Source organism: Prunus persica, chromosome G1 (genome assembly GCF_000346465.2).
Source record: "Prunus persica cultivar Lovell chromosome G1, Prunus_persica_NCBIv2, whole genome shotgun sequence".
NCBI lineage: Eukaryota > Viridiplantae > Streptophyta > Magnoliopsida > Rosales > Rosaceae > Prunus > Prunus persica.
The window spans coordinates 39941116-39961093 of NC_034009.1; the positions used below are offsets into that span (position 1 = coordinate 39941116).

At 36.7% G+C, this 19978-nt stretch overlaps 2 protein-coding genes across 2 annotated transcripts in view; both read left to right on the forward strand.

Moving 5' to 3' along the window:
- The window catches only part of LOC109947523, a 3397-nt gene extending 2167 nt beyond the window's left edge, over window positions 1-1230 (forward strand). Inside the window, exon 2 of the mRNA XM_020557926.1 lies at window positions 74-1230. Coding sequence (XP_020413515.1) covers window positions 74-1230 — 1157 coding nt within the window. The remainder of the gene's footprint in view (window positions 1-73) is intronic.
- On the forward strand, window positions 12584-14479 carry LOC18790935 (BURP domain-containing protein 5). Its single transcript, XM_020554759.1, has 3 exons — window positions 12584-12719; window positions 12901-13015; window positions 13149-14479. The coding sequence occupies exons 1-3, from the start codon at window positions 12681-12683 to the stop codon at window positions 14252-14254; spliced, it is 1260 nt and encodes a 419-aa protein (XP_020410348.1). The 5' UTR covers window positions 12584-12680; the 3' UTR covers window positions 14255-14479.

Sequence of the window (19978 nt, forward strand, 5' to 3'; positions counted from 1 at the left end):
GATTTCAATTGGTATTCAGAGCGTCAGCTCTTAATACAAATAGAGAGATCCTAGGATTTGTTTTGGTGTTTAGGTGTGCTCACTGTGGAACGGGATCGAGTTGCTGGATCTTGCAACTCCCCTCCTTATTTTGATGGAAACAACTACGCTGCTTGGAGAGAAAAATTTGAGATATTCCTTGATGCTCTTGATGAGTACGCAAGTGAGTATCTCACAAAAGAGTGGGTTGCTCCTGTCAAGACTGTTGAGAGTAATGTTGTGCCCAAGCCTAGGTCGGAATGGACTGAAGCTGAGGTGTTTGCTGCATATTCAAACAAGAAGGCCAGAAATGCCTTAGTTACAGCCTTGTCTAGCACACAATTTTCACATATACAACACATCCTAAATGCGAAACAGGCTTGGGATAAACTAAGGGTGGTTCATGAAGGGGATGACCAAGTTAGATCCCTAAAACTTCAGATGATGCCTGCACAATTTGAAGAACTTAGGATGTCTGAAACTGAGTCTATTTCTGAGTTCTATGGGAGAGTTGAGATGATCACTAATGAAGCCATGAGTCTCGGTCAACCTATTGATGAGCTTCTTGTTGTTCAGAAAATCCTTCGTGTTCTACCATCTAGGTTTAGAGCAAAGAAAACCGCAATCATGGAGGTCCAAAACTTAAATGAAATTAAGCTTGGCAAGCTCGTAGGAAAATTGAAAACCTATGAGATGGAGTTGAATATGGAAAAGAATGACACTAAAAAATCAAAAAATGTTGCACTTCAAGGAGTGAATGATTCCTCTCTGAAAGGTGGTGAAAAATCCTCAGGTTTTGAGGATGAGATGGCTTTGTTTGTCAAAAAATTTAGGAGAATTCTTAGGGATAAAGGAAAGTTTGCTAGAAAGGGCAGCTCTGGTAGTGAGAGACAAGTTAGACCATCAACTGATCAGTCTAATGAGAGGAACAAGGATGTCAAACCTTTCACTAAAGATTTTAGAAAATCTGTCAAGTGCTTCACATGTGGAGGCATTGGGCACTATGCTGCCCATTGTGCAAACAATCAGAAAAAATACTCCAAAGGAAAGGACAAGGCCATAAAAGTTAGCTGGAGTGAGAGTGAAAGTGAAGTGTCTCAAGGGGATTCATTTTTCTCTGATAATGATGACCAACATGTTGCTTTTGTTGCCTCTGTGCAGTCAGTGTCTGATAAATCTGATTCTGAGTCAGATGACCTGTCATACGAGTGATTAGGAAGAAAATATGATTGTTTGTTCAAAGAGACATTGTCTTTGAAAGAAGAGAGCCTCAAACTTGAGGCCAACAACCATGAACTTCAACATGAAATCCTCATCTTAAAAGAAACCAAAAAGGAGTTGAGTGACAAATTTGTGTCTCTAGAAAAAGAATTTGTTGCACTTGTGTCAATTAGGAGTAATCTTGAAAATCAAGTTAATGTGCTCAAGGAAAGTAACATTGGTTTCCAGAACTCAAACAAATTGCTCCTAGGTAAATTGAATGAAGCAAAAAAGTAAGGTTATATCTATGACCATTGGTGCCTCAAAAATTGACAAAATGTTGACTATGGGAAAACCTCATGGGGACAAAGGTGGTCTTGGATTTAATCATTTTGATTCTAGTTCGTCTAGCTCTACCACTAGGTTTGTCAATTCAAAAACTCCAACCATGGCTTCTCTTGATGCTCAGCCGGTAGTCAAGAAACCTAAGTTTGTTCCAACTTGTCACTGGTGTGGGTTGACTGGTCATATTCGATCAATCTGTCTTATGTACAAAAAGGATAAGACTAGAAAATTGTCTTCAAAATCTAAAAATCCAAGATCTTTGCAAGATCAGGTTGATCATTTGCTAAAAGAAGTAACTAAGATTGCAAAACTTGTCTCCCTTAAAATGTGTTCACCTATTGTGCCTAAGTCTACTTGGGTTGAAAAAGGTCATACCAAATGTCTTGTTGTGCTAAATGCTTTTGCTGCATCAAACACCAACTCTTGGTACTTTGATAGTGGCTGTTCCAAACATATGTTTGGTGATAAGAGTGTCTTCTCATCTCTCAGTCCTTTTGATGGAGGCACTGTGACTTTTGGTGGAGGTCACAAGTCTCAAGTTTTTGGAAAAGGTACTGTTTGTATCCCTGGTTTACCCGAGCTTAAGAATGTTAGATGTGTTAAGGGTCTTACATCCAATCTCATTAGTGTGAGTCAGCTGTGTGATGATGGAGTAATAGAAGTTAGATTCTCCAAGCATGGGTGCAAAATCGTTGGAAAATGTGGCAATGAGATTGTGAGCGTGACTAGGTCTAGGGACAATTGCTATTGTATTGATGGTGTCAATGATGAAAAAGAAGTAGTTTGCAATAAGGTTGTGAATGAAACAAGTGTCTTGTGGCATCAAAGGCTTGGACATGTGAACTTTAGAGACTTGCATAAATTGTCCAAGAAAGAGTTAGTGAGTGGATTACCAAAGCTTGACAAATCTGATCAACATGTTTGTGAAGGATGTCAATTGGGGAAGCAAGTTAGAGTGTCTCATAAGAAGGTCAAACACATTCAAACACAAGTAAGCCTTGAACTTGTTCACATGGACATTGTTGGTCCTATCCAAACCTTGTCCCTTGGTGGAAAGAAATATATTCTTGTCATGGTTAATGATTTCTCTAGGTTCACTTAAGTCTCATTCTTACGTGAGAAATCTGAAACTTTTCTAAGGTTTAAGTCTGTTTGTCATCTTTTGCAAAAAGAAAAGATGACTAGTCATCTGCCTCTTGTTAGAATTAGAACAGATCATGGTTCTGAGTTTGAGAATTCTCAGTTTCTGAAATTTTGTGAAGAAATGGGAATTAAGCATGAGTTCTCTGCACCTATTACACCTCAACAAAATGGTGTTGTGGAGAGAAAGAATAGAGTTCTTGTTGAGATGGCTCGGGTGATGCTCAATAGCAACAATCTTGCTAAACATTTTTGGGCTGAAGCTGTAAGTACAGCTTGTTATATCTCAAACAGGGTATTTTTGAGGTCTGGTACCAAACAAACTCCCTATGAGATTTGAAAAGGAAAGAAGCCTAATGTGTCATATTTTAGAGTCTTTGGTAGCACATGCTATATTTTGAAAGATAGGGAGCATCTTCCTAAGTTTGATTCTAAGTGTGATAAGGGAATATTTCTAGGGTGTTCCACTTTAAGCCGAGCTTATAGAGTGTACAACTGTAGGACCAGAACCATCATTGAGTCCATAAATGTCAAAATTGATGATTTTGCTGCCTCTACTGAGATGGCATTAGATGAGAATGGTCTTTTTTCTCCTCATCTCGTGCAAGAATCTCTAGGTCTGGATCTTGTAGTTGACCTGTCAACTTTCGGAAATTTTGTCCCAGTTGACCTGTCAACTCCTTCAACCTCTAGTTCCATCTCATCTATCCAAGTTGTCAGCTCCCATGCTGATCATAGCCCTCTCACTCAAACTGAGAGTGTCATTATTGGTCCTCTTAATCAGGGAGTGAGAACTAGGAAATAATTAGCTCAAGAAATTAGTCATGTGTGTTATGTCTCAAAAGAAGAACCTAAGAATGTGAAAGAGGCGTTGAACCATGGTGAATGGTTTCTTGCAATGCAAGAAGAGCTGAATCAGTTTGTTAGAAATGATGTTTGGTACCTTGTTCCCAGACCTACCAATACAAATGTTGTAGGTACTAAGTGGATTTTCAAGAACAAAACTGATGAGCAAGGTAATGTTGTTAGAAACAAAGCTAGATTAGTTGCTCAAGGTTACACTCAAATGGAAGACATTGACTTTGATGAAACTTTTGCCCCTGTTGCAAGACTAGAATCAGTTAGATTACTTCTTGCTATTGTTTGTCACTTAAAATTCAAACTTTATCAAATGGATGTCAAAACTGCTTTTTTGAATGGTATTTTAAATGAAGAGGTCTATGTTGAACAACCAAAGGGTTTTGAAGATCCACATCATCCAAATGATGTGTTTCAGTTAAAAAAGGCACTCTATGGTTTGAAACAAGCTCCTAGAGCATGGTATGAGAGGTTATCTTCTCATCTTCTAAGAAATGACTATGTTAGAGGGTCAATTGACAAAACTTTGTTTGTCAAAAGGTTCAAAAATGATGTCTTGATTGCTCAAGTGTATGTTGATGATATTATGGTTGGTTCTACCTCTGACTTGCATGTTCAAGAGTTTATTCATGTCATGACTAGTGAATTTGAGATGAGTCTTGTAGGTGAGCTTAACTATTTCTTAGGTCTTCAAATCAAACAAAGCCATGATGGGATCTTTGTATCTCAATCGAAATATGCAAAAAATCTTGTGGAAAAGTTTGGTTTTGAGGATGCAAAATCTGCAAGAACTCCAATGAGCACTAGTGCTAAAATTCATAGAGACTTGCATGGCAAAAGTGTGGATCAAACTCTCTATAGAAGTATGATAGGAAGTCTTCTCTACTTGACTGCTAGTAGACCAGATATTTCTTATAGTGTTGGAGTGTGTGCTCGGTTTCAAAGTGACCCAAAAGAGTCTCACTTGTTTGCTGTTAAGAGAATCATAAAATATGTGAGTGGGACTGTTGAGTTTGGGTTGTGGTATACCTATGACACTTGTGTCAGTCTGGTTGGTTATAGTGATGCCGATTGGGCAGGTTGTAGAAACCCCTCCCGGGGGGGGGGGGGGGGGGGTCTTTTATGTAGGCAACAACCTTGTTGCTTGGCATAGCAAAAAACAAAATTCTGTCTCCTTATCCACTACTGAAGCAGAGGATGTTGCAGCTGGGAGTTGCTGCACTCAACTCCTTTGGATGAGACAAATGTTGGAAGCTATGGTCTTGCTCAATCATGCTTTCTCATCTATTGTGACAACATGAGTGCCATAGACATTTCTAAAAATCCTGTTCAACACTCTAGGACTAAGCATATAGACATTAGGCATCATTTTATTAGAGATCTTGTGGAAGATAAAATTCTATCTTTGGAATTTGTTCCCTTTGAGAAACAGCTAGCAGATATACTCACCAAGGCCTTGGACTTTCAGAAACATGTCACACTTAGGCAGTCCATTGGCCTTTGCTCAATTGATTGATTAGCTTGTCTGTTCCTTATCTTCAGCACATTGCAGAATTGTTGACTAGTCATCTTCGTTTTAGTTGACTAGTCAAATATTTTTTTGGTGTGTAAATGTCTAAAACATATGCTTCTTCTGATCTCTGGTGGTATGAAGTTTGAATCATTTTATGCTTTGCCTGATTTGTGGATAATTCCCCCCTTCTTGTTTGGAGCCATTAGATGAAATCTTTTGGTGTTCTTTCGTCCTCTTGTTGAGACAAGTGTTGTGATCCATTATGGACAATCATTGTTATAATCTCCTATCTTTTCTCACTCTCTTAGGCAATTTGTTTAGCATTAAACAAAAAATAAAAAATAAACAAAAAATAAAAAAAATAAAAAAAAGTGTGACCAATGTAGTCACGACTCTAGGAAGGTATAAGGTGTTATGATTGAAGAATCTAGAGCAAGAGCCGCAAAATTGGGCCACTCAAGCACTTAAGTCTAGGATGTGCAAATAACAAGGATAATAAATGGCCAGATTGAGTGATGAAAATCAAATAGGTTGGGTTTATGCCTTGAGTTTGTCTTGAAGGTTTATTATATACTTGTCTCTCCAAGAGGGGTATTTCTTCTTCTCTTGTGTTCTTCTTTTGGCTCTGAACCTCCTCTGTCCATTTTGCCTTATCTCTGAGCATGAAATCTAATTCATATTCTATCTATCAGAGTTAGTTGCACTTGTTTTTGTTTGCACATGTGGTTATCTTCTCTCTCTCTTCCTTCCTGTGCTTGAAGATTTGGACTAGGCTATAGTAGCTAATAGATCGTTGATCACTTGATATATTTGCTAGTTCATGTTTGTGTTTTTTTTTTAAAAACCCACAATCTTGTCTTCCACAGGGTCGATACTAACTTTGATGCGTGTCATGATATTGCCTTAGTTGACTAGTCATCTATGCTTATGGTTGACTAGTCATCCGGTTGTGTTATATTTGATGCCCGTCATGTTATTGCCTTAGTTGACTAGTCATCATTTTTGTGGTTGACTAGTCATCTAGTTCTGCCTGTTTTTGTTATTGCCTTGGTTGACTAGTCATCATGCTCATTGTGGTTGACTAGTCATCAGGTTTTTCTCCTGAACAATACGTCCTTTTCTTTAGCGGTTATTCTTATTATTTTATTTTTTTTTCATTTTTTTTTCTTCTCTTTTTTGTGTTTTGAGCGGTTCTTTTTCATTGGGGTCAGTTTTCGCATTTTTTCCTTTTTAGGTCTGTTTCCCTCTTCTTCGTTAGAGTCTACTTTCACTCCCGTTCTCTCTCTGTTCTCTTCAGACACAAACCCAGGCCCCCGCTTCCCTTTCTCCCTCTGTGTTAGTCTCTTCGCCCCTTCTTCCCTCTGTTTTTCTCTTCCAATTTCTTCCCGCTGACCACCATGTCGTCCTCCGCGCCCTTCCTCACTTACCAGCGCCGCTCCAAATCCAAATCCAATGACAGAGTGGATTTTATACCCTCCATTCCTAGGGCTCCTAGGACTCGCTCTTCTCACTCTGTTCCCGCTGGAGACTCCTCCCCGTTTGTGTCTCCTGAGGCAGCCTCGTTCTTCGATGGTGTTGTCTCTAAAAGGAAGTTTGTGCCTGAGAGAGCTTACCAAATTGATGCTCCCCCCTTAGCGGCCCAGGGTTCTGCAACTCAGATTTTTGAGCACTGCCATCTCCATTCTCTCAACACTCTGTCTGGTAAGTTCAATGCTTCTGTCGTTAAAGAGTTTTACTCGAATTTTCCTGCTGATCCTAAGGGGTCTAATTATCAGTGTGTTGTTCGTTATGTGCCCATTACTCTGAGACCCTCTGTCATTAATAGGGTTTTAGGTTTTCGGTCTTGCCCTGGTTTTGATTCTGATCAGTTTGCTCTTGCCTCTTCTCAATACACTATTGATCTATTTAAAACCATGGCCTATACTGATCAAACAATGCCCCTGACTTCTAAAGGTGTTCCTATGAAGTCTTATCTGTCACCATTCTACAAATTTCTATGGGATTTTATCTGTCACAATGTTCTCCCAACTAGAAATAATTCAAACCCCACTTTGGCTGGCTGTCAACTCATGATTTCAATGGTGAATCATGATAAAATTCCCTTTGGGGATATTCTTTATCATGCAATTCTTGGCAAAACCATAGGTCATGGTACAAAACACAAAGGGACTCTTGTCTTCCCATGTCTTATCCAGCGTCTCTGTGAGAGAAACCAGGTGGTTTTTCTTGACTCTGATCAGTGCACTCCTCCTATTGCTCCATTTGGCAAGGCTTTTGTTGCCCTTAGCCAAAAAGTTTCAAAAACTTTTCTCACCTCTGTGTCATCTACTTATGAAAATGACTATCTTAGATCTCAGCTTGCTACCAAGGAGAAACATATTCAACATCTGTTAAGCCTCATTCCATCCTCTTTGGTTCCTGCTGCTGCTGCTGCTGAAGTACATCCTCAGCCGACTCCTGCCACGGAGGTCTCAGATGATTCTGTAGATTCTGATGAGTCTGCTGATTCTCTTGTTTTTTAGCTACAGTGATCTTGTAGGCAATGTCCTAGATAGGGGGAGTATTTTTGGACAAGTATATGTTTGTAATTCCCTTGTGGAAATTTGTTTTTGCTTGGGTAGTCTGTGCATCTTGATAGGGGGAGTTGTGTTGTATTATTTTGAACAAGTGATTTTTGCTTTGTAATCAACCTATGCTATGTGTTTTTCACTTTGTTCAAATCTGATTATCTGCCTTGTGTTTCATCCCCTTGTATGCTGACTCTCTCTCCTTGCACTTTCCTTATCAACAAGGAGGAGAACACTCTCAACCCCCATATTGCATATTGTTTCAAAATTCTGTGATATAATATGCCTGTTTTTGTGCCTGGAAGATTGGTTGTTCTTGCAGGTATCCTCACTTCATCATCTCCTTAGGCTTGGTTTTGGGTTGAGTGTTGTTAGAGAGTGTGTTGTCAAGGAAAGCCAAAAAGGGAGAGATTGTTAATGTATGCATTTTGGGTTTTTCTTTTGGCTTCCCTTGACAACTTTGTAATAGGATCTCTATTGTTATTTATCAAGCTCAAGTTTAGATTGAGAATAGCTTCTCTAGGTGTTCTTAACTAACAACTATCATATGGAGGTTCATGCAAATTGGCAAAGGTAAATTGTGCATTGCATAACATTGCATTATACTGTTTTCATAAAATGATGACTAGTCATATGTTTCTTGGATGACTCGTCATCCTTGCTCTCCAGCTTGATAACCAACTTTTTTGTCCTATTCCTTTTTCTCTCTCTGCTGCCACATGGGATTCTGACCTAAGGGTATTTTTTGGTCTGTATAGGCCTTGCGATTCCTCTTTTGGCAAGCCGTCTCTTTTGTGTAGAATTGGAGGAAAGATTGGTTTTCTATATTTCCGTTCTTCTTCCACAAGAAAGAACAATATTTCATCTATGAGTTTTTCCAAATTGATTTCTTTATGAAAAAACTGCATTTGAAATATGAATTTGCATCTAGCTTCATAAAAACATTCTCTCATTTATATCTAGGTCAGATTCACTACTGATTTCTTCAAGAGTATGGTTTCTTGAAGAAATTGGTTATTCTCCCTTGAATCCAAATTTTGGTTTCTGTTTGAGTTGAGCTTGCAAGCTGGTGCCATGGGATGAATGACTGAAGAAGGAGCTGCCATTGCCATGAAGAACTGGGCTTCAAGCTTTGCTAAGTTAGAGAAGAAGATTGCACAAAGGAGGTATTGCTCATCTTCCTAAATAGATCTAGGTTTTGCTTGAGCTTGCTTGTGTTCCTTTGTAAGAATCTTTTTCTACTTAGTTGATTGCCTGGTCGGTTGATGACCCCCAGTTTTTTCCCAATGGTGGGTTTCTGGGTGAACAATTTCTGATTGCATTCTTGTAATTTTTCTGGGTTTGTGTTCTTGGTGGTCGACTAGTCATCGTATGAATTATGGTTGACTAGTCATCATTATCTGCTGTTTGGTGTTTGCTTGATTATGCTGTCTTCACACGTTTTCACCATAGTTGTTGCTAGCACAGGGGATGCCTAGATTGATGGGTCTTTCTGAGTGCCTAGGTTGTCACTAGTAATTCTCTAGGCCTGCAGGTACATCATGGTATGTTCTATGTATGTTGTTGTTTGGTATAATTCATATCTGACAGTTGACTAGTCATAAGAGTGTGTGAAGTTTGTTGCATTTTTGGCTGAATATCTTTTAAGTTTACCCATCGTCACCTAAGTACCGATTTCAACATGAGACCTTGCCACAGTAGATTGATATAACTAAATATTATCATAAACATAGAAATATATAAGTATTATTATAATAGGATTCATAATAATTAATATAAAAGTATAACAACAACATTTACAATTATGTACCAAGATAATTACACATAAAAATATAACCAATATATATTTATATATATTTTTTAAAATACGGATCTTTACGTAAATGCCTTTCACGGGTCAAGCCACAAGTCTGTGTTTTGGGGATTGCAGAGCTGCATCAATCTTGCCAATGTCAATTCTGACCCTGGGCTCTCTCAAAGCACGTTTAAAACCTATGCTAACATATACTAGAGTTTATGCTGTATCTAGAAAATGCCAACACTAATTTCGTAACACATAGAATTGTTAGAGATTAGAAGTTTTTATCATTTTTTCTTCCAGTCTCTCCACCACTCACTAATACAGATTACTCATGTGATGAGTTTACAAAACCTATTTCTCTACTCTCGCAAAGACTATACTTCTTCTCAAAAGACTAGATCACTTTACCTCTATCTCTGTGAAATGTAAAAAGTTGAAACTTTAATGTCAAACCTCGACAAAGTGTTCTACTTACAAACTTCTTGTGTCTACCAATTTCTACAAAAATTAATTTCTCTACGGTGCTCAGATTCATCATATGTGTGTCCTTAATTTTAGTGGAAATTGGAAGTTTCCATAATTTTTGCTTTAAGTCACTCTTTTGAAGGAAGTTGAGATTCCACTCCATAATCCAAAATGTCAGGTTGACTTATGGCAAACAATGTAAATATGTAGGAGTACTATGACCTTTTATAGCATTTTAAGTTTGAATTTGGGTTTTATACATAGATTTCGAAATTAATAGGTTGATGCCTAGGAAATAGAAATTGTAAGGGCCTATATTAGACTAGCCCTCTTAAAAAATATATTAATTAATGAATATTTGTTCTTCTTCTTGTTTTGAAGTAGTGGTGGGAGGCAGACCAACAACAAAAATATAGTGAAGGCTTATAAGAGCATTTACAATTATGCTCCCTATTTTTTAGTTAATATTTAGGTAAAAATAGAAAAAAGTTATTATATGAGCTCTTTATAAAATTTGAACTCCAATCATACTCCCTAGTTTAGGGAGTCAAAAATACTATAGTTATTTTTTAATTCAAATTGATTTTGGTTAATCTCTATAAATAAATAAAAATATAAAAAATAGTTAGCATTAATTAAAAGTTTAAACTATGCATAAAACAAAGAAACATTAAATTATAGGGAGCCACTATGAGTCATTACTCTCTCTTCAGATTTAGGAGCTCCTAGAGGTCTCCCTATTTTATGAGGTGGATAAAGAGCATGGTTGGAGTTGTATTTCTTCAATTTCCTCTCTAAAATTTGTCTAAGGATGTGGTTTAGGGAGCCCATTGTGAATGCTCTAACTCTGGTAAAACACGAGTGACATGGACAACATATGTTACATCGTACTGAAGATTTTTGGGTTTCTTTAATTGGTTAAGTAGCATCCACAATGAGCTTTCTAAATCATCTCCTTAGACAAATTTTAGGGAGGAATTGGAAAAGTACAACTCCAACTATGCTCCCTATCCACCAACTAAAATAGAGAGACCTTTAGGAGCTCATAAATCTGATGAGAGAGAAAGAACTCTTAATGACCCCCTATAATTTAATGTTGCTTTATTTTATGCATATTTTGAACTTTTAATTAAATCAAATTATTATTTTTATATTATTTTGAATACAGCCGGATCAATTATATTAAATTAAAAAATAATTAAAATATTTATAACTCTCTAAACTAGAAAGCATGATTGTAGATCATCTTATATACCTTAATTTGAAGATTCTTTATTTGGGTTTCTTTCAAGACTTATCACCTTAGCCACACCACCTACACGTCTGCAAGCTTCCGTAATCTAACAAGGAAGGGGAGGCTGCGCAATACTTATCACCTTAGCCACACCACCTACACCACAAGACCAATATGTGTAGTCCAGCAGGCTTTCCAATTTTAATATATATTATAAAATAAAATAAAAATCAATCTATTATCATATATATTATAAAATAAAGATTATTGCTCCATCCTCCATGCACTTGCATGCCCTCTTACAAAGTGTGAAGTAGATTTTGTGTGCTCCAAGTCATTGACGAGAGCTGTAACATGGTTAGCTGGATTTATAAGATCTTTTCTTTTCTGGGAATTTTCTGAATTAAGAAAAATCAAGTAAAATTAATAAAGCATAAATTAGAAAGGGAAAATATCTAGAGGATGCATTGTAGGATTGCACATGCCAATAATTGTATCCTCTAAATATATAGCGACACATTTTTTTTGTTTTCATGACTTGTGGTCCTAAAATTATTGTTCCTAGCGGGCTTTTCACCCTCTCTCGATTGAAAATCAATTGTGTAAATCTTCAATCTTGAATGATGCACCTAAAACTCAAGTGTCCCAGGCCAATTATTGCTCTCATACCACTTGTTGTAATAAACATTCACCCATTCTAAAGGAAAGATAACCATCGATATTATCTGAAATTTAACCACTTAAGTTCATTATGATTAACTATGTATCTTATGGACCAATCCAATCGTAAGGTTTTATACTCAATTAGATCGACCAATACAAAGTTCACACTGGATTAAAAAGGGCTATCGGTAGGGGAGTGTTCGGCACCCTTTACTGTGGAGCGCAACACAAGACCCCTTGCATGCCCTCACTAAGTTGAGCCCAACTATTTTTGAGCATTAACAATATATATAGATTGAAAAAATAAAATAAAAATCAATCTATTATCATATATATTATAAAATACATATTATTGCTCCATCCTCCATACACTTGCATGCCCTCTTACAAAGTGTGAAGTAGATTTTTTGTGCTCCAACTCATTGACTAGGGCTGAAACATGGTTAGTTGGATTTATAAGATCTTTTGTTTTTTGGGAATTTTCTGAAGCACGGAAAATCAAATAAAATTAATAAAGCAGAAACTGTACCCTTTAATTATATATGGACATATGTTTTTTTGTTTTCAAGTCTTAGATGACATGGGGACCCCTCTCAAATTTAAGTGGTCCATTATTGTTAACCACATATTTTATGGACCATCCAGCTTCGGTACATTTCTCCCACATGCCACAATTGTATATTCACAATTACGTCTGATACATCACATCATGCCACTTGCCTCACATGCCACAATTGTATATTCACAATTACTTCTGGGTACCCCTCATCAGTCGTCTATAAAATGGTGAAGCCAGTTGCTACTGTTACCATAAGAGCCAGCTCCGACTTTCTTTAATTTCTTGCTACATCTGTTGCTAAGTTAATTTCAGTCCTAATGGGGTTTCATCTCCCACTCATCTTTGCTATTCTCAGTGTAAGCTCTGCAATTTGATTAACTTTTCCATTCTCTCTCATTGTACTCTATATATATAAATGAAAGTTTTGTGTTCCTATAATTCTCTCCGATTTTATTTAGTACGTACTTAAGTGTCGTCCACTAATTAATTACACTTTGTGAGATTTGATTTTAATTAGAGTTCGAATTAATGTTGCAGCTAGCAGCGGTTGCACTGGCAAACAATGCTGCTCAACCAGCACCTCAACTTTACTGGAACTCCGTCCTGCCAAACACACAGATGCCAAGATCTATCAGTGAACTTCTGCATCCTGGTTTGTGTTCAGCTCTTTATAATCTTAGATATCTCTTCTACCTGCCATTTTACTAAACTATGTTCGACCACATATTTATCAGTTAACTACTGTCATTACAAGAATGACACTTATTTTCCAATATAATTTGCAGACTCCACAAATGAAGAAAAGAGCAAACCTGAAATTTTCCCATTGCAGGGCAATAGAGTTTACACTCAAAGCCATTATAAAAAACGTCCTCCTCCTCCATCTGACGAGGGCAAACCTGAAAATTTCCCATTGGCCAATAGCTTTTACACTCAAACCCATTATAAAAAACGTCCTCCTCCTCCATCTGACGAGGGCAAACCTGAAAATTTCCCATTGGGCAATAGCCATTATTCTCAAACAGGGTATGCAAAAGGTCCTCCTCCTCCTCCTAAAATTTTCCCATTTTCAGGTTACAGTCGAAAAAGGTATGGAGGAAGTCCTCCTCCTCCTTCTCCATTCGTTCAAAAAGACTATGGACAGAACGATAAACATTACGTTCAAAAAAACTATGGAAAAGTTCCTCCTCCACCTGACAATCAACTACTCCATTATAAAGACTTGGCTATTTTCTTCTTCGAGAAGGACATGCGCCCTGGCGCAACAATGAAGTTCCAATTCCCTAGAAATTCAAACACGGCTACTTTCCTGCCACGCGAAAGTGCTCAATCGATCCCCTTCTCCTCTAAGAAACTACCAGAAATTTTCAACCATTTTTCAGTGAAGCCAACATCTGAGGAAGCCAAAACAATTAAGCAAACAATCGAAGAGTGTGAAGCTCCAGGCCTTAAGGGAGAGGAAAAATATTGCGCCACATCTTTAGAATCAATGGTTGATTTTAGCACTTCGAAGCTTGGAACAAGAAACGTTGAAGCAATCTCAACGGAGGTATTGGAAGAAGGAGCCACCAAGTACATGCACAACTATACAACAATGCCGGGACTGAAGAAGTTGGAAGGTGACAAAGTCGTTGTGTGTCATAAGGAGAACTATCCCTATGCTGTGTTTTTCTGCCATGCAATAAAACAAACAGCAGCTTATGTTCTCTCCCTGAAAGCCGATGATGGGATGAAGGTGAAAGCAGTAACCATCTGCCATCTAGACACATCAGAATGGGACCCAGAGCATTTGTCCTTCCAAATCCTCAACGTTAAGCCCGGAACCACTCCCATCTGCCATTTCCTTTCCACTGATGCTATTGCCTGGGTTCCAAAACACAAGTCTGCATGATCATCACTTAGCACTGTACGTATAATAAGCTTGGTCGGGTTGCACCCTAGGCCTGCATAATTATCTCCCTACTTATTTCTGCCTCTTTATCATGCGGTGTAAGATATATGATGAGATGAAGTTTTCTCTTGTAACTATGTAGACTACTTCAACTTGTACTCATAATAAAGCACGCTGTTGGGGGGTTCTACTTAATTTCGTTCTCTCCAATGTTTGAGTGTTGAATTGTTACGTTGGAATAGGCTGCTAATGCATGTAGTTAGAGAAGCCTTCATTTATATCAAAGTCCTCAAACTATCAAGAATTAATGTATCCAGAAACATATACCAAGACGCAAAATGTCACATCCCGGAATCAGCTACTTCCCAGTGGGTCACCCATCCTGGGATTGCTCTAGCCCCCAACTCGCTTAACTTCGGAGTTCCTACGATTCCGAAGCCAGTGAGCTCCCAAAAGGCCTCGTGCTAGATGGATGCGGGTGTGCACATATAAGGCACAATACCCCCTCTCCGTTGGTTTGATGTGGGATCTTACAATCCACCCCCCTTAAGGGTCCGACGTCCCCGTCGATACACTCGCACCACACGGCAGAGTGGCTCTGATACCAAATTGTCACATCCCGGGATCAGCTCCGCCGTAGCACGATATTGTCCGCTTTGGGCCCCCCTCTCTGCCCTCACGGTTTTGTTTCTGGGAGCTCACGAGCAACTTCCCAGTGGGTCACCCATCCTGGGATTGCTCTAGCCCCCAACTCGCTTAACTTCGTAGTTCCTACGATTCCGAAGCCAGTGAGCTCCCAAAAGGCCTCGTGCTAGATGGATACGGGTGTGCACATATAAGGCACAATACCCCCTCTCCGTTGGTTTGATGTGGGATCTTACACAAAACAACATATTTTCCATTCTCTGTCTGTAACACCAAGGCAAACTTCCTTTATCACATCATTTAAAGGATCAAATTCCAGTACTAATCTAATCCATCATGTAAAGCATACAAGTGCCTACCTAAATTTGTCCATTGGATATATATGTCACTTCTTATTTTTTGATAGAGATATAAATGTTGAGAAAATTAGAGTACACAACTCCAATATAGACTTGTTAGAGACAAAACAAGTAAACAAATTCCTTGTATTAGACTCACAAAATATTAAAACAAGACAACTCTCAAAGAAAAGACAAACTCTCACACTTCTCACAAGGACTACTTAACTTTATAGCTTATTGCATATAGCATATGCAAACACAATTACAACATACCTACGTACACTATGGAAACACTCGTGTATATTTGAACACAAGAAAACATGTGCACCGTGCACGGTTCACATGAAGTAAGAAATGAAGAGGAAATAAAGGAGAAGAATACAAAAGAAAATGGAGATGAGAAAAAAAAAACACGAATAATGAAAAATGAATTGACAATTATATGTGGTTGACATTAGATCTAATATTATATGTAACAACTATTGATCTAAAATAAACATTAAATCAAACAATAATTAAAAGATTTGACAATATAAAAATTTATTGAGGACAAAAAAAGGCAAAAACTTATGAAAAATGGAAACAATAAATATGAACTGAGTCATCAACTCATCATGGTAAGTTTGCTGACGTATAAAAATAGTCAATGAACTACATCGAAAAGTAATTGGCTTACATCAAAAATTAAAATCACGTGGTCTACCTACTATATAGGATGAAAAAATTACGTGAACAATATACTTACACCATGGGAACACTCCTATATATTTGAACACATGAACACGTGTTCAAGGTTATATATTTCATTACCTTCACAATAGGTACCAAACCGTACCATGCGAACATTCATATACGCACAACATACTTATAACATACCTACACTATGGGAACACTCGTGTATATTTGAACACAAGAAGACCTGTGCACCACCGTGCACGGTTCACATGAAGTAAGAAGATGAAGAGGAAATAAAGAAGAAGAATACAAAAGAAAATGGAGATGAGAAGAAGAAAAAAAAAACACGAATAATGAAAAATGAATTGACAATTATATATGGTTGACATTAGATCTAATATTATATGTAATAACTAATGACCTAAAATAAACATTAAATCAAACAATAATTAAAAGATTTGACAATATAAAAATTTACACGTAAGCAAACTCACCATGGTAAGTTTGCTGACGTGTAAAAATAGTCAATGGACTACATCGAAAAATAATTGGCTTACATCAAAAATTAAAATCACGTGGGTTATTCCTAAGAAACCTTAATATTTTTGGGTTTATATATTTTTTGTATTTTTTTAAAATAAAAAAAAGAAAAGAAATCTGACCATGTATGTATGATGATGATATGCATGTTATTTTTAGACCTAAGGTAAAACAGACAAACTTTTTACTCCATTTTTCATGAGGTTTATCACAATAATTAAACTGTTATATCCTCCATTTTAGATCTCATGCTTCCATTTAAAGAAAAGAATATCAACAACAAAAAAAAGAATAAAGTTACAACATTGATCAATTCAAATGTCCAACTACCGGATCATGAGCTCCTGCACTTAGCGATATGCAGATAAATGCGTAGTGTCTTAATGCAGAGGCTCGGGATCCCCAACTACCATTGAAACATAAGAAACTAAAATCTGCAAGAAAATGCTATCAATTGAAAAAACAATAATTAAAAAACAAAAAAAGGAAGGGAATTCGCACCGCTATGCAAAAAAGAGCAAGTCGGTTCAATGATTTTTTTTCTTCTTCTTTTTGTTATGGAAATGAAAAGCTCAATGATGGGCTATATATAGGAAGAAGCTCAATGATTGAATTATTATCTTCTATCTACATTCTACCCTCTTCCTCGCTACATACACAAATGGTGCACACCAGTAACTAAGCTTGTTTTGGGTTCGGTGGCTCACTGTAAAAGCTCAATGGAGATGGTTTGAGGTAGAATTTTCTCCTATTTCAATAGGACAATGATGAGCTCTATGGATTTTTTTTGTTTGTTTATAGAAATTAAATGGTATAGGGTCTATCTATATTATTAATGCTAAGAATGAGAATATGACTAAATAACTCAAAAAAAATTTATAATAAATCAACAATTTTTTTTTTTTAAAAAAAAATCTATAGAATCTTTTATTAGATCAATAGGCACCACTAGAAAATCTCCATATAAGCCACTACTAATACACCCGTGACTACTGACAAACCCGTAGCCAAAGAGTATTGGCCACCTGCCACACGACAGTGGTCCAAGCATAATGTTGTCATTCATTATTCCCCACAGCAACCAGCATCCAATAAAGGGTTGGGGCCCACCCATATTCCACCTCTCTTTATGAATATAAAAGAAATATTTTTTATTCAACATGGACGCAGAAACTGTTGCTAAACTGCAAACTTCTTAAAATATTTATCTAACTTTCTAGATCCATGTACTGAGATTTATTAGGGAAATATTGTAGAAACTGATTATTTTGAAATATTAAATGTGAAAAACTGAACAAAAATTTGATGGGTTACATATTTCAACTCATTTCAGCAGCTTAGATTTTGAAGACCTCGGAAGAGGCTATGCAATGAGCCTAGCTAGTGCACTGTTGATCACTTCAGTGTCTACCGATCTGTAATTTTTCCAGATTGGTTATATTTTCCTTTACATATTCTTATATTACCGATCACTTCAGTGTCTACCGATCTCATATTTCTGGCAGAACAATAAATCTTTCAACATTAAAAGTTTAAAACTCCAAGATGCTAAATTTAACGTTAAAATAAATAATTAAAAGGGCTAATGAAACCTATATGCCCAGGTGAGGAGCATGCCACAAACTTATTTCAACCCCAAAACTTCATTAAAAAGCCCAAAACACTCAATGAGGCATCTAAGTAATTTAATAATTAAAATTAAATTCAATATGACCAGCTATCATTTTTTGGGTTTTTTTTTGTTTGTTTCTAGAAATTAAATAGTATAGGATTTATTTATAGTTTTAGTGCTAAAAATGGGTATATGACTAAATATCTCTATAAAAAAAATACCTATATGTTTGAGAAACAAAATAATAAAACTACAACATAGGTTAAAAACATTCTAATAAACTCAATACATATGGTCTACGTACTATACAGGATGAAAAAATTACATGAACAATATACCTACACCATGGGAACACTCCTGTATATTTGAACACATAAACACGTGTTCAAGGTTATATATTTCATTACCTTCACAGTATTCATCAAAACCCACCATGGGAACATTCATATACACACAACATAACATACCTACACTGTAGGAACACTCGTGTATATTTGAACACAAGAAGACATGTGCACGGTTGATGTGAAGTAAGAAGATGAAGAGGAAATAAAGAAGAATAATACAACAGAAAATGGAGATGAGAAAAAAAACACGAATAATAAAAAATGAATTGACAATTATAGATAGTAGACATTAGATCTAATATTAAATGTAATAACTTTTGATCTAAAATAAACATTAAATCAAACAATAATTAAAAGTTTTGACAATGTAAAAAGTTATTGAGGACTAAAAAAGGCAAAAACATTTGAAAAATGGAAACAATAAATATGAGCTGAGTCATCAGCTCACTATGGTAAGTTTGCTGACGTGTAAAAATAGTCAATGGGTTAGATTATTATTTGTGGGTAACTAAAATCTCGTTTAACAACAATAGTTAACGTTTGTTTAGAGAAGGAAAAAAACTTGATGATGTGTCATGTTCTAAAGGGTTAGATTATTGTAATGGCTTAGATTTAATGAAATACAGGTAAATGCGTAATGTCCAAATGTAGAGGCTCGGAATCCTCATCTACCATTGAAACATAAGAAACTAAAATTTTCAAGAAAATGCTATCAACTGAAAAAACAAAAAACAAAAAACAAAAAGGGAAGGGAATTTGCACCTGCTATGATGGGTTGAATGATTTTTTCTTCTTCTTCTTCTTTTTCTTTTTCTTTTTGGTTCTTTAGATCTAGTTGCACATTCCAAAGAAATAAAACCTCAGGCATGCATGCAATGCAAGCTCTTTTCCCATGTTTTCCTCTGTTTTCCTCCTATTTTCCCATGCAAACTCTTTTCTTATATGGAAGTGATTAAAGTGTGATTCATTGAATATTTGCGGGGTTTTGTTCAGACCTAACAAAGTTCTAAGTGAGCACATCAAATTTCTTTTACCCAATCAAATTCAACTAGGTTTATTCTACGACCTTATGCTCGATCATTTTCCACAAGCAACCGTCCACGTACCAAGTATTTATTTTATATCAACGAGTACGATGGTCCATGTAAGTATTCTAATAATTCACTCCAGTTGCAGGCCCCAATAATATAGAAGGGCCAATGGTCTTTCATTTGATGAAAGCTGCTATCTACTGATAACAAAGTTCAATGAAGACGTAGGAAGAAACTTTGAGAAGAAGCTTGCAATTTCTTTTATTGATTTTCTCTCTTTTTCGATCTACTTCACAATGAACAGTATCTAATATTTATATGACAGAAGCACTTAGCTTCTCAGCTACGACTTAACAAACACGTGAACCCACGTGAACTTCTAACTAACTAAACGCATTATATACATGTCTTTTGCCAATCATCCCCCCTCAATCGCAGTGGTGGCTGGACCAACACTAAGATTGTGACAGTGTTTCAAAAACAATGGACTATGCAGGCCCTTTGTGAAAATGTCGGCAACTTGTTCTTCAGTA